This window comes from Capra hircus, chromosome 14 (genome assembly GCF_001704415.2).
Source record: "Capra hircus breed San Clemente chromosome 14, ASM170441v1, whole genome shotgun sequence".
NCBI classification, from domain to species: domain Eukaryota; kingdom Metazoa; phylum Chordata; class Mammalia; order Artiodactyla; family Bovidae; genus Capra; species Capra hircus.
In genome coordinates this window covers 12,030,022-12,043,032 of record NC_030821.1, presented here as the reverse complement: position 1 = coordinate 12,043,032, position 13,011 = coordinate 12,030,022, and the positions used below count along the sequence as shown (strand labels likewise).

General features: G+C 40.0%; 1 protein-coding gene across 1 annotated transcript in view; it reads left to right on the top strand.

The window, feature by feature from the left end:
• The window catches only part of CDH17 (cadherin 17), a 64,631-nt gene extending 52,833 nt beyond the window's left edge, over window positions 1-11,798 (top strand). Inside the window, exons 13-17 of the mRNA XM_018058228.1 lie at window positions 1,368-1,498; window positions 3,926-4,165; window positions 8,389-8,505; window positions 8,640-8,753; window positions 10,967-11,798. Of these exons, the coding sequence (XP_017913717.1) occupies window positions 1,368-1,498; window positions 3,926-4,165; window positions 8,389-8,505; window positions 8,640-8,753; window positions 10,967-11,067 (703 nt within the window). The 3' untranslated portion in view covers window positions 11,068-11,798. The remainder of the gene's footprint in view (window positions 1-1,367; window positions 1,499-3,925; window positions 4,166-8,388; window positions 8,506-8,639; window positions 8,754-10,966) is intronic.

Sequence of the window (13,011 nt, the reverse complement as noted above, 5' to 3'; positions counted from 1 at the left end):
TTTTGAATGTATGTGTATAATTCGTTTTTAAGACTTCTATTAAATTGTTTTTTATTTGGAGAAAATTTCCAGAGGTGGGTTTTTTTTTTTTTTAATTTAAAGATATAGACATCCTTATGGCTATGGTGCTTTTTTCCCAAAAGGCTGTAGCCATCTGTTTTCCTTTGTTTCTAGACTTTACTTGCTCAAATTCACCTTTCGTGCACCTACCAATGAGTTCCACTGAAAACACAAACATGACTAGGTCACCATTCCCTGCCTGCCCATCGCTTCCCACAACCCAGCTCCTTCCATCCCTTGAGCTTCACCCTTTGCCATCCACTGTGTCCTATTTTTATCCCTTCACTCCTGGAATGTCTGATGCCCCCACACCCTAAGCTATTCCTTGGCCTCTCTGCCTTAGTTCCTGAAATTCCTTCTGCTTAAATCATCCGTCTTTTTCTTGCTTTAGTTAACGTCTACTCTTTCAGATGTTTCAGAAAAACATTGATTTCTGCTTTATTGACTATGCCAAAGTCTTTGACTGTGTGGGTCACAATAAACTGGAAAATTCTGAAAGAGATGGGAATACCAGACCACCTGACCTGCCTCTTGAGAAACCTGTATGCAGGTCAGGAAGCAACAGTTAGAACTGGACTTGGAACAACAGACTGGTTCCAAATAGGAAAAGGAGTACGACAAGGCTGTATATTGTCACCCTGCTTATTTAACTTATAAGCAGCCTGGTGGGTTGCAGTCCATGGGGTCGCAAAGAGTCAGACATGACTGAGTGAGTAAACACCCCACAGCACACTCTTTCAGAAAGTCTTCTCTGGTTCCATTACCTTATCTGGAATTCCACATGGACCCTGTCAATCATCACACTAGAATTATCTGTCTCTGTCTCCTCCACTGGCCTAACAACCCCCTTTGGTAATTTTCTCTCTTGGTCCACAGCCTGATGTTTGCTATCTCTCAGCAGATGTCTGTTGAATGAAGAGTTCACCGTGCCTCTGAGTATTCACCTATTCACATGTATCCACCAATGAGTGTTCATGTTTTCTTAGAGGGAGTGGTTTTAATAGACAATTTCAGGTTGTTTTATTTGAAATAGATGTTTAACTTTTTTTCACTAGAGGTTGTGACTCTACCTTTTTTAAAAAAAAAATTAAAGCAAGTACAAAAACCACTTTGTAGGGATGAACAAATCCTTCTTTTGAAGGCAGATGGTAGGCAAACAGAGCATTAGTAACATTAGATTATGCTTCTTTATATATGTTGTCAATAGTCTGCAAGGGACAGTGCTACAGCACGGAGGTGCATAAACTATCTCCACGTTTTCATGCAGGGTAACGTGGGCTTTCTTTTGCTCTTTTCTCTTACTGAAGTTATTCCCTGAGAGGTGACAAGAGAGGCTGGCTAAGAATTGACCCCGCCACTGGTGAGATCTTCAGTGTGGCGCAGCTGGACAGGGAAGCTGAAAGTCTGTATCGGGTACAAGTGGTGGCTACGGAAATAGGTGAGCCAACACAAATACGGAAAAGGTAACACAAGTGATCAGGGGCTACGTCAACAGAAGCGGGAGGGAAGGCGAGGTGAGTGGAAACTCCACTGGGTCGAACGGTCAGAATATCTGACCGTGGAGAAACAAGAAGAGGACAATCACGGGGGGAAGGGCTCACCCCGCCCTGGCTGTGTTCCGGCTGAGAACCCTCGTGCCTGCCGCGGGGCTCTTTCCGGCCGGGCTGCCCCTGGAGGCTGGCACGGCTTCAGAGCCGCTGCTCCCTCTGTGGGGTCTTGCAGGGACCACGGCTCCTAGGAAGGTTCCTGCGCCTCCACTGAACTACCCCACCTTCCTCCAAAGTGGCTGTGGGTTTCTCCAGGGAGCGGGATCAAACCGCCATGTAGTAATATAGAATTATATGGTGGTGGCCGTTTAGTTGCTAAGTCGTGTCCGACTCTTGCGACCCCATGGACTGTAGCCCGCCAGGCTCCTCTGTCCATGGGATTGTCCAGGCAAGAATACTGTAGTGGGTTGCTATTCCTTCTCCAGGGGATCTTCCCGACCTAGGAATCGAAACCGGGTCTCCTACATTGCAGGCAGATTCTTTACCAACGGAGCTATGAGGGAAGCCCCAGAATTATATAATATATAGTAATATACCTGCCTGACTTACCCCCCCAAAAATGAGAACTGAACAAAGTATGACTAAATAAACACAGATTTAGGGCAAAGAAAGAAACTTTCAAAATGTAAAGCCCAGGTTTGGGAGTGGGGGAATGGGAAAAATTCCAGTAGGTGGGAATCATGAAAATGGTCCCTGTCTGTGAAAAGCTGAAGAACAGCAAAGTACTGTGGTCATGTTAAACCAAGGAAGCTAGACCCGCAGATGTGTGTGCTGAACTTGAAATGGTTGTGGGTGAGCGCACGGACCTCGCTGAGGTAAGTGTGGGCTCTCTCTCTTGCTTCTAGTTAATGTGCTTCTAACAGATACGGCTATCACACTCTACACATTTAACTCTTGATTTAAAAAGCTCCTGATTTAATCAGCAGGAAGTTTCTGGTGAAATCTGTGCTCTGCCTTCTGCTAAAATGTACTGCGGGGTCAGCACTTCACTTTAGACATGTCCTGAAGCCTCTCACAGTTTAGAAGTGTCGGGAATCAAAAACAGGGTTCAAAACCCTGCCCGGTGTGCAGTTGTTGGCCCTGGACTGATCCGTGTCGATGAAATGACTTGAAGAAGCCGGTAGCTCTTCCTCCTTTGGTTAAGCAGACAGCTGGCGAGAAAAGCCGGCAAATCGAATTTACAGGAATTGAAGCAGGTTGGAGTCAGAAATTGTAGGAACATCAGGGAGAATGAGAACCGTCAGTGTTACTGCTGTACTGACCGTCTCCTTCTAAGCACTTACCCCTCACACAACACTATGGGGAGGGATTATTATTGATTATATTTGATGTATGAAGAAACCAAGATACTGATAAATAACTCACCAGTGATCACACAGTTACTAATTGTTCAGGCAACAAGGTCAAAATTTTTACCATGGTACCCCAGCAAATAATATTTATACAGCTCTATACAATTTTCTAACAATACTACATGTTGGATCCTCATATAGTCACATTTTACAGCTGAAGAAATGAGGCTTAGAAAAGGTTTTTTTTAAAATATTTATTCATTCATTTTGGCTGCATCAGGTCTTAGTTGTGGCACCTGGGCTTCTCTCTAGCTGCGGTGTGCAGGCTCAGCTCGGTAGTTGTGGAGCAGGTTTAGTTGCCTTGCAGCCGGTGGGATCTTAACTTCCCCGAGCAGGAATCAAATCCTCAGCCTCTGGATTGGAAGGCAAAGTCTCAACCACTGAACCATAGGGAAGTCTTGAGGCTTAGAAAACTGAACAACCACATGCCTAAGTCAGTGATGAGGAGCAATGGAAGTTGTGGGCTCTAGAGTCAGATCTCCTGAGCTGAAAGACTCTCCACTGCTGTGTGACCTTGGGCAAGTCACACAACTTCTCTGAGCTCCAGTCTTCTCATCAATAAATGTATGCAGAATTGTTTTGAACTAACCTGTATAAAACATTAGCACATAATTCTTGGGTGTGTGCGTGTGTGCTCAGTTGTGTCTGACTCTGCAACTCCATGGACTGTAGCCTACCAGGCTCTTCTGTCCAGGGAATTTTCCAGGCAATACTACTGGAGTGGGTTGCGATTTCCTCCTCCAGGGGATCTTCCCGACCCAGGGATCGAACTTGTATCTCCTGCGTCTCCTACACTGGCAGGCAGATTCATAATTCTTAGTTATTTTTATTATCAAGACTTTTAAAGCAGAAAATGAAACTAGGTCTGAATTGTAAATTTTTTTTTTAAGGAAAGGAAATATCCTTTCTGACTGAGAGGAGAATGAGAGAGAGCAGACACCGTATTTCAATGATTCAATTCCTTAGGTGGATCCTACCTGAGCTCCACGGCGCAATTCCACCTGACCCTTACGGATGTGAATGACAACCCCCCACGGCTGGTCAAGGAGTACACAGGCTTGTTCTTTTGCTATCCCCTCAAAGCACCTGGAAGTCTCATTTTTGAGGCCACTGATGATGATGAACTGACATTTCGGGGTCGACACTTCACGTTTTCCCTTGGCAGCGAAAGCTTACAAAAAGACTGGGAAGTTTCCAAAATCAATGGTGAGTTGTCAAAATAACATTGAGAAAAACACTGATGGGCAATGAAATGAGTTTTTAATTTGCCTTGGTGTGTGTGCAGCAGTTAACACAGAGCTTTCTTCCACGCTCTAGAAAGGAAGTTCATGCTGTGGAAACTTGCACAGACAAGCTCTCCAGAGGGTTGAAAGCCCCCAAGGTTGGGAAAAGACAGATTGTTAACACTCAGTGTCCCCTTTGGTGTACACGAACAGTTGGACAGTAGTTAGTTTACATGAATTGTTTTGCAATCTAGAGCAGCATTGCAAAGCAACCAGTGGCCACTGAGAAACAGATTTCATCATGATCTTTTAAAAACAGCTTTATTGAAATATAATTGACATACAATTAACAGCATATATTTAAAACATACAGTTTTATAAAAGTTGATATACGTATGTGCCACTGAAGCCATCAGCACAATCAGGTAAGACGACTCCACCAGCTCCACCAGGTTTGTTCATGCTCTGTTGCAATCCCTATTTTCCACCCCACGCTGTTCATCCCTCAGTCAGTTCAGTGGCTGAGTCATGTCCAACTCTGCAACCGCATGGACTGCAGCAGGCCAGGCTTTCCTGTCCATCAACCCCAAGTAACCACTGATCTGCTTCCTGTCACTGTAGATTGGTTTGCATTTTCAAGAGTTTTATGTGAATAAAATAACAGCATGTAATTTTTTTTTGTTTGGTTAATTTCACTTAGTATACTTATTTGGAGATTTCACTGTGTTATTGCATATATCAACACAGCACTCATTTGTATTGCAGAGGAGTATTCCATTGTATATCATGATTTATTAGTCATTGACTTATTACTACTTAAATTGCTTCCAGTTTTTGCCATTTCAAATAAAGCTGCTATGAACATTTGTGAAAAAGTACTTTGTAGGAGCCTGTGCTTCCATTTTTCTTGGTCAAATACCTGGAAGTGGTCATATGGTAGCTATATGGTCAAATTTTAAGAGGATATAAAATTGCTTCCCAAATAGTCTGTAACGTGTTACATTTCCACCAGTGAATGAGAATTCTAGTTGCTTAATATTCTTCCCAATGCTTGTTATGCTCAGTCTTTTTAATTTTAGCCATTGTAGTGGGAGTGTAGTGTTTCATTATGGTTTTAATTTACATGGCCTTAATGATTGATGGTGTTGACCAGCTTTTCATAAGCTTATTTGCAACCCATATATCCTCATTAGTGTAGTGTCTGGTCAAATATTGTGCTTGCTTAAAAAATTAAGCAAAGGTTTGACTTCTATTGTGGTCTTTGTCAGATATGTTTACAAATTTTTTTTCCAAGGCACTGTTATATTTTTATTTTGTAATAGTACCTTTTGAAGAGCAAGTTAAGTTTTGATGAAATCTAATTTATCGATATTTTTCCCTTATAATTTGTGACTGTTTTGCATATTCTCTAAGAAATTTTTGCCAAGGTCATTAAAGTTTTCTAAGTTTTTTTTTTTTTTCTTCCAGAGGAAAAGAAAGCTATGGTTTTAGCTTTTACAATTAGCTCTATGATCCATTTCAAGTTTATCTTTCTTGCATGTATGGTAAATGTCAAGGTTCATTTTTTTTTTAATATGGCTAATTATTTAAACACTGTTTATTGAAAATATCCTTTTCACATTGAATTGTCTTGGCAGCTTTGTCAAAAATCAAGTGACCAGATATACATGGATCTATTTCTGGGCTCTCTCTTTTCTGTTTCATTGAGCTCTTTGTCTATCTTTATAGCAACACCATAATGTTTTGATAATTTCAGCTCAATAATAAGACTTGAAATCAGGTAGTGTAAATGTCCTCGCTTTGTTTTTTTCAAGTTTATTTTGCATTTCTATATAAATTTTCAAATTAAGCTTGTCTGTTTCTACCCCCAAAACCTATGCTGGTTGTAATTGAGATAGTATGAATTGGTGCCTGAATTTGGGGGAGAATTTAAATCTTAACAAAACTGAATTTCCTAATCCATGAATATGATTATGATTATTCTCCACTTATTTAGGTCTTTCTAATTTCTCTGAGCAATGTGTTTTAATTTTTTAAGTATAGTTTTACAGAATTTCCCATGAGCACTTCATATTTTTATGCTGTTATGAATACTTAAAAATTTTAATTCCAGGATATAGAAATATAATAGATGATTTTCTTTTACTGATCTTGTAGCATATAACATTGCTGACCTCACTTGTAAGTTCTCTCTCCCTTTTTTCCTTACATTTTCATATTTTTTCTACATGTTGTCTGTGAATCATAATAGCCTTACTTCCTTTCCAATCTGGATGGCTTTTTATATGTTTAGCTTGCTTTCTGACTGGTTAAAATCGCCAGGACAATGTTCAGTGAAGGCAGTAAGAGAAGAAACAATTTGGCTTCTGACCTCAGGGAGAAGGCATTCAGAGTCTCTCACCGTTAGGTATAAAGTTAGCTATAAGTTTTTGTAGATGTCCTGTATCAGAGTGAGGACTTTATCTTTTATTCCTAACTTGCTGAGAGGTTGTTTTGTTTTGTAATGAAGTATGATGCTAAAAACTTCAGGTGTTTTTTCTGCATCTATTTAGATGATTGTTGGTTAATTTAGGTTTTTGTTGTTTTGTCTGTTAGTTGGTGAAATATTTCCGTCAACTTTTATATCTTAATTCAGTCTTTTCCTGAGATAAGGCGTACTTGATGATGAAAATTAGCATTTTTATAAGTGATTGGATTCAATTTGCTAAAATTTTAAGAATATTTCTATTTATATTCATAGGGATATTGGCCTATATTTTTCCCTTCTAGGGCCTGTGTCTGATTTTGGTATCAGAGTAGTACTGGTCATAGAATGATTTAGAAAGTGTTCTACCTCTTCAATTATCTGGAAGAATTTGTATAAAATTGCTTTTTATTTTTTCCTTTAAGTTTGAAAGAATTCACCAGTGAAGCCTTCTGACTCCAAGTTTTCTTTGTAGGAAGTCTTAACTACAAATTCTATTTCTTTAATAGATAAGGGACTACTCAAGTTATAGATTTATTTTTGGTTGAGCTTGCTAGTTTGTATCTTTCAAATGATTTCTCTATTTCAATAGATTTGTCTAATTTATTGGCATGAAGTTGTTCATAATATTTTATTACTTTCAATAATTACAGAGTATGTAGTGATATCACTTCATTCTAATACTGGAAATTTTTGCCACTTTTTTGGTCCTGATCAGTCTGGCTAGAGGTTATTAATCACACTGAACGAGCTTTTGGTTTCACTGATTTTGCCTTATTTTTTTGTTTTATATTTCATTGCTCTGATCTTTATTATTTCCTTTATTCTTCTTATGTTGTTTTTAACTTGCTTTTTGGTACTGTTTTTATTAAGATGGAAGCTGAAGCAACTGAGATTTTTTTTCTTTGTTAATGTAGGCATTTGGTGTTATAATTTTATCTCAGTGTCGTATTAGCTGTATTCCATAAAGTTTGATGTGTTTTCATTTTCATTCAGTTCAAAACATTATCTAACTTCCCTTTAGATTTCTCCTATGACACTTGGGTTATTTAGAAGTAGGGTATTTGGTTCTCATATATGTGGGGATTGCCCACATCTTCCTGGTTTCTGATTTCTAATTTAATTCCATGGTGACCTGAGAACATGTGACTGGGATACTTTTAAACTTACTCAGTTTTTCTTTCAGTACTTTACAGTCATTCCTTCACCGTGTTCTGGATTGTATTGGTTCTTCTTTGTTCTTTTGAATATAATATCCTTTTTTCTCTGGATACCTTCAAGATTTTCTTTTTCACTAGTTTTCAGTAAATTGAGTATTATATGCCTTGGTGTAGTTGTGTTTATTTTTCTTTTTCCTGAGATTTGCTGATCTTCTTGGATCTGAGGATTTATAGAGTTTTCATCAAATTCTAAAAACGTTAGCAATTACTTCTTCGAATATGCTTTCTAATGCAGTGTTTGTGACCACTTTATGGAACATAACTACCAGGAGTAATGACAACCTACTGCATTTGGTGTTCGTTTCTACAGCGGAGTCAGGAATTGAGAATTTGATGGCTGCTTCAGCACCCTTTTTAACATTATGGAGGGTACCTGTGGAGTGGTGATACTTGGGGTAGTTTAACTCACACTTTCATCTAACCATTCATGTATGGGGCAGAGATGAGCTTTATTCCTGCTCATCCAGGGGCCCACAGTTGTGTTTTCATGTCAGTCATTTTTTTTTTTCCCTATTCTGACAGGAACTCATGCCCATCTCTCCACCAAGCACACGGGCTTTGAGGAGAGAGTTTACAACATCTCAATCCGTATCAGTGATGGTGACCGGCAACCCTTGGAAGGGATTGTCTCTTTACCAGGTAGATATTTTGCTGCAGGCAACTTCGGATAATGTTGTCTCTCAATATGGTAATTTGTGAGAATTCTTATCTTTAATACCAGATTCTTCAATTGTTTGCTTGAAAATTTATCTACCAAATATTCTGTTTCTCAGTTACTTTCTGCAAGTGTGTGGAAAACAGGTGTTTCCAGCCAGCGGCTCACATGCCTGGGATACCCCCAGTTGGCATGGCAGTTGGTATACTCCTTGCCACCCTTTTGGTCATCGGTGAGTATAGTCGCTCAGATTTAAGGATTTCTGTCATGTTTCTGCCTCAGAAACATGAGCTCACATGAGGGTCTGACTTCATGGGCTGAGCTGGGGCTGCTCACATGGCAACCTGGGCAATAACCAAGAATACAGATCACCAGTACACCTGATTGGGAGTTACTGCTTTGGTACTACCCTCCACCCATCACTGCCTTGCTGGTTAGTTTAAAACCAGCAAGTTTTTTAAACCAGTTAGTATAAAACCACATAGGCGGCTTTAAAGAATAAATTACTATATCTCACGCTGAGTCACCAAGCTTTCACGATGAAGGGGAAAGACATGCAGTAGCTGTGCCTCGGCCATGTGTCAGGCACTGTGCCTGGTGGGAGGCCCAGTGACGGACATAAACGGCTCTTTCGCTCACAGAGCTTAGGGCCTGGTCTGCCATTGTTGGAATAGATAGAAGCTAGCCTTCCAGTGGAGATGCGGGCATATCTGAAGGACCTGACATGTTGCAGAACTCCCCCTTTTATGTTTTTGTCACTGTGGACCTTGATTCTTTATTAACTCAGAATAATTCCACTGCGTCGCAGGCCTCACTCTGCCTTGGCCCCTAGACAGCAGAGTTCCCTGTCTTCCTTTTTGTAAACAGCTCAGTGTCTACTGTAGTCTTTACCCTCTTTCAACAGGTGTTCTCACCACAAATTATGTATTAGAAGTAGATATTCATCAGTTCACATGCACCTGAGCGAAGGAGTTGACACAGCTTCACATCCTTTCTCTTTTAAAGGAAGAGCTGGGGTTATTCTAAGTCTTTTTCATTGTTCTCTTGGCATCTGTTCTTTTCTGCCATCATCCAGTCTACCACCCTGGATTCTGACTCGTAGCTCTAAAAGGGATCTCATTTCTTTATACCCTTCTGTTTGTATTCCTCATTATTATGACATAGAAAGGCCTTTGTGACGTGACCATGACCCATCCTAATATGTACATAGTAGCAGTAATGTGAGTTGCTCAGTTGTGTCCGACCCTTTGCGACCCCATGGACCATAGCCCGCCAGGCTCCTCTGTTTATGAGCTTCTCCAGGCAAGAATACTGGAGTGGGTTGCCATTCCCTTCTCCAGAGGACCTTCCCGACCAAAGGATCAAACCTGGGTTTCCTGTGTTTAGGCAGATTCTTCACTGTCTGAGCTACAAGGAAGTCCCTAATATGTGCATGGTGACCATCATTTCTCTCTGACAATAATTTGGTGCAAACCTTTTATGCTAATTGAGCTGGCTTTTGAGGTTTACTCACTTACCAAACTCCCCCCTACCTCTATGCCTTTTCTTCTTCTATTTGTCTTCTCATCTTGAAAGGATTTTTGGGCTTACATGCCATGGTTTTCTAGCATGACCATTTACTCTCAAAATTTTACCACAAGTTAAAGATTGGATGCGATTGGTGATCTACAGACAGAAGTAATAGGATCTTGTAGCTTCATATCCTTACATTTTTTTCAAAATAGGAGGATTGGGATTATTGCAAGATTCTTAATGAGCCTCTGAGCATCCAGTCTTTTCTGCCGTTATTCCTCCTGTGACCCTAATGCCAGGTTAATTTCCTAAAAACAATTTCCTTTTCTATATAGGTCTCTGGCTTGTAGTATACATTTAGGGCTAAAACACACAATGTAATTTTGCAGGAGGTCAGAGATGAGGGAAAGCAGAGAGGTTAGGTAGTCTACTCAAGCTGGAGCCACAAGGAAGGTGCAAAAGAAAATGGGATACTTGGTGAAAGTAGGCTTTAGGTAGATGGACGAATCCAAGAAAAGCTCTCTGGTTGTTCTCATTGGATTATTTCCTCCAGGGAAGGAGAAGGAGGACTGGAATCAACATCTATTGACTGTGTCCAGAGTTCAGGAACTCTGTCAGATACTCATACACTTAGTCTTCAGGGTAGTGCAGGCATAAAGTCCTATATCCCTTGACAGAGGCCTGGGGATAGCCATCAGCTTAGATATAACTTGGGACTTGTTACACACTGACAGCAAGAAAAGTGATAAGTGTAGTTATCCAAGAAAACCCATGCCTAGAAGCCCTTAATCACCATGACAACGAAGCTTTGTTGACCCACTCACAAAATGAAATTATATGAGTCATTTTTTCCTACCAGAGTGCTTCTTTATAAATGAATGTGACAATACATTGTAAGATTTCATCTATTTGACTCTGATTTTTCTCTTTTAGGTATAATTTTAGCAGTGGTGTTCTTCCGGATGAAGAGGGATAAAGGCCAACATAATGCTGAAGGTGCTCAGGCATCTGAAGTCAAGCCTCTGAGAAACTGAATGTGAAAAAGAATGTCTGAGTTTATGTACCAAGTGCTATTTCAGTAACATAACCATTTAGTCCCATATTTTTACTTTTCATCCAACATGTGCACTGGAAGTTTTACAGATAAACTCTCTTGTCTTTCAATATTTTATTACTTTAGATATTTCATGTGCTATAGACATTAGAGATATTTTCCAATTTCTCATGACACTTCTATTGTGCAAAAGTTGTAGCTATTTCTCCAAACACAAAAATGTGTGTTTTTCCCTCTTAGGGAATGAGGGGCTGATGAAATACTCTGTTTATTTTTGCTTCCTCAAGAGATTTTATCAGTCACCCATCACAGAGCTTTCTGGATTCCATTTACGCTTTTTTCTAATTCCATCCCATGTCTCCTTCCACCATTTCTCCTTTGGTATTTCACTAATTTTAAAACATTTGTTGGAGAAAAGAACAAAGCAGAGTCTCAGGAAAAAAAAACAAAAGGGCAGACCTGTCCCTCAGTTTGAACAGAACTTCTTGATCATTTGAAGAGGCCTGCTTCACAGACCCTGGTTGCAAACACCGACCACTCACCATGTTTACTCACCACCTACCATGCTCGTGTGCTGTGCACGCTTCCTTTACGTGTATATTAATAAAGTCTTGGTTATTATATATTTAATGGCGAAGGAAAATAAGGAAGCATGAAAGATGTAGCGACAACAAGCAAAAATAAACATTGGCTGTGGTTTTGTTTCTTGGATTTCTTTGGTTCTGCTTCCTGGTTCTTTGCATTTCTTGAGGGAAGGACTAGATAGCAGTGGTTACCTATCGTTAATCAAAATTACCTCTCATGTAAAATTAACCCATAAAGAGGGGTCCGCAATGAAATAAAAATTCACTGTGCTTATGATCATGGATTGGGATGTTCAAGGCAGATACATGAGGAGTTTTAAATTTTTAAATAAGAAAACCTTAGATTTGGAAGCACTTCTAGGACCTGGAGCTGTTGTCTGGCTCCCGATTTGAGTCTTGAAAGCATTCAACATTACACAACCTCTCAGAATTTTCAAGAATTTTGGGGAAAACAACTTGTATCTGAAAAGGCGCTCCTACACTGATGGCTAAAGCAGGCCATGGAGTTCTGTTTTTCAAAAATACCCCTCTTTGTGGGCTTTTATTATAGATTTTTTGAAAGCAAAAAAGTAAGAAATTATGGAAACTCTGTTTCTAAGACCTCAGTATTATTTTCTTGCATAATGTTATCCTGTGCCCCAGCATAATACTGAGCTTTTTCACCTGTTTTTTTTTTTTGTTTTTTTTTTTTTCCACACAAGACTCATTGGAAGTCTCATGATGGGTGAGGTTCTCTCTTGTTTCACCAAATGCTGAAAGACCAAACAAAAGAAAATAAAAATCTAGGAGCACCAAAAGCAAATCGACTGCACAAATTTTACCCCGGCCTAAAGAATGGTCTAACTTCCTCGGCAACTTCTACAGGAAAACTTCTTGTGTGTTTTTGACCAAAGGTGACTGTGATTTAGGTCACTTAAAATTGCATCCTTGTTGTTGTTCAGTTGCTCAGTTGTGTCCGACTCTGCGACCCCATGGACTGCTTATGGCAGATCACTTTATCATTCCTGAAAGACAGGCAGTTCCGTGGCAGGTCTGCTCAGGGGGCTCAGGAACCCCTCCTGCCTCAGTTCAGAGTTGTCCTCTCTGGACCAACTTGTATCACCTAATAGTAGACTGATCACACATAACCATCTCAAATCTAAAATCACTGCTTTTTCTCATCTAAAACCACTGATGAGTACTCATGCTTCTTCCCCTTGGTGGGCCCTCTGTTTAAACCTTCTACTCCTTTCATGACCAGATCCTACCCATTCTTAGAGTCTTCAAGACCAATTTAAATACTGGTCCCTTTGGGAAGCCTTCTCTGAGGAAACTACAGGGACCCGGCCACCATCTCATCT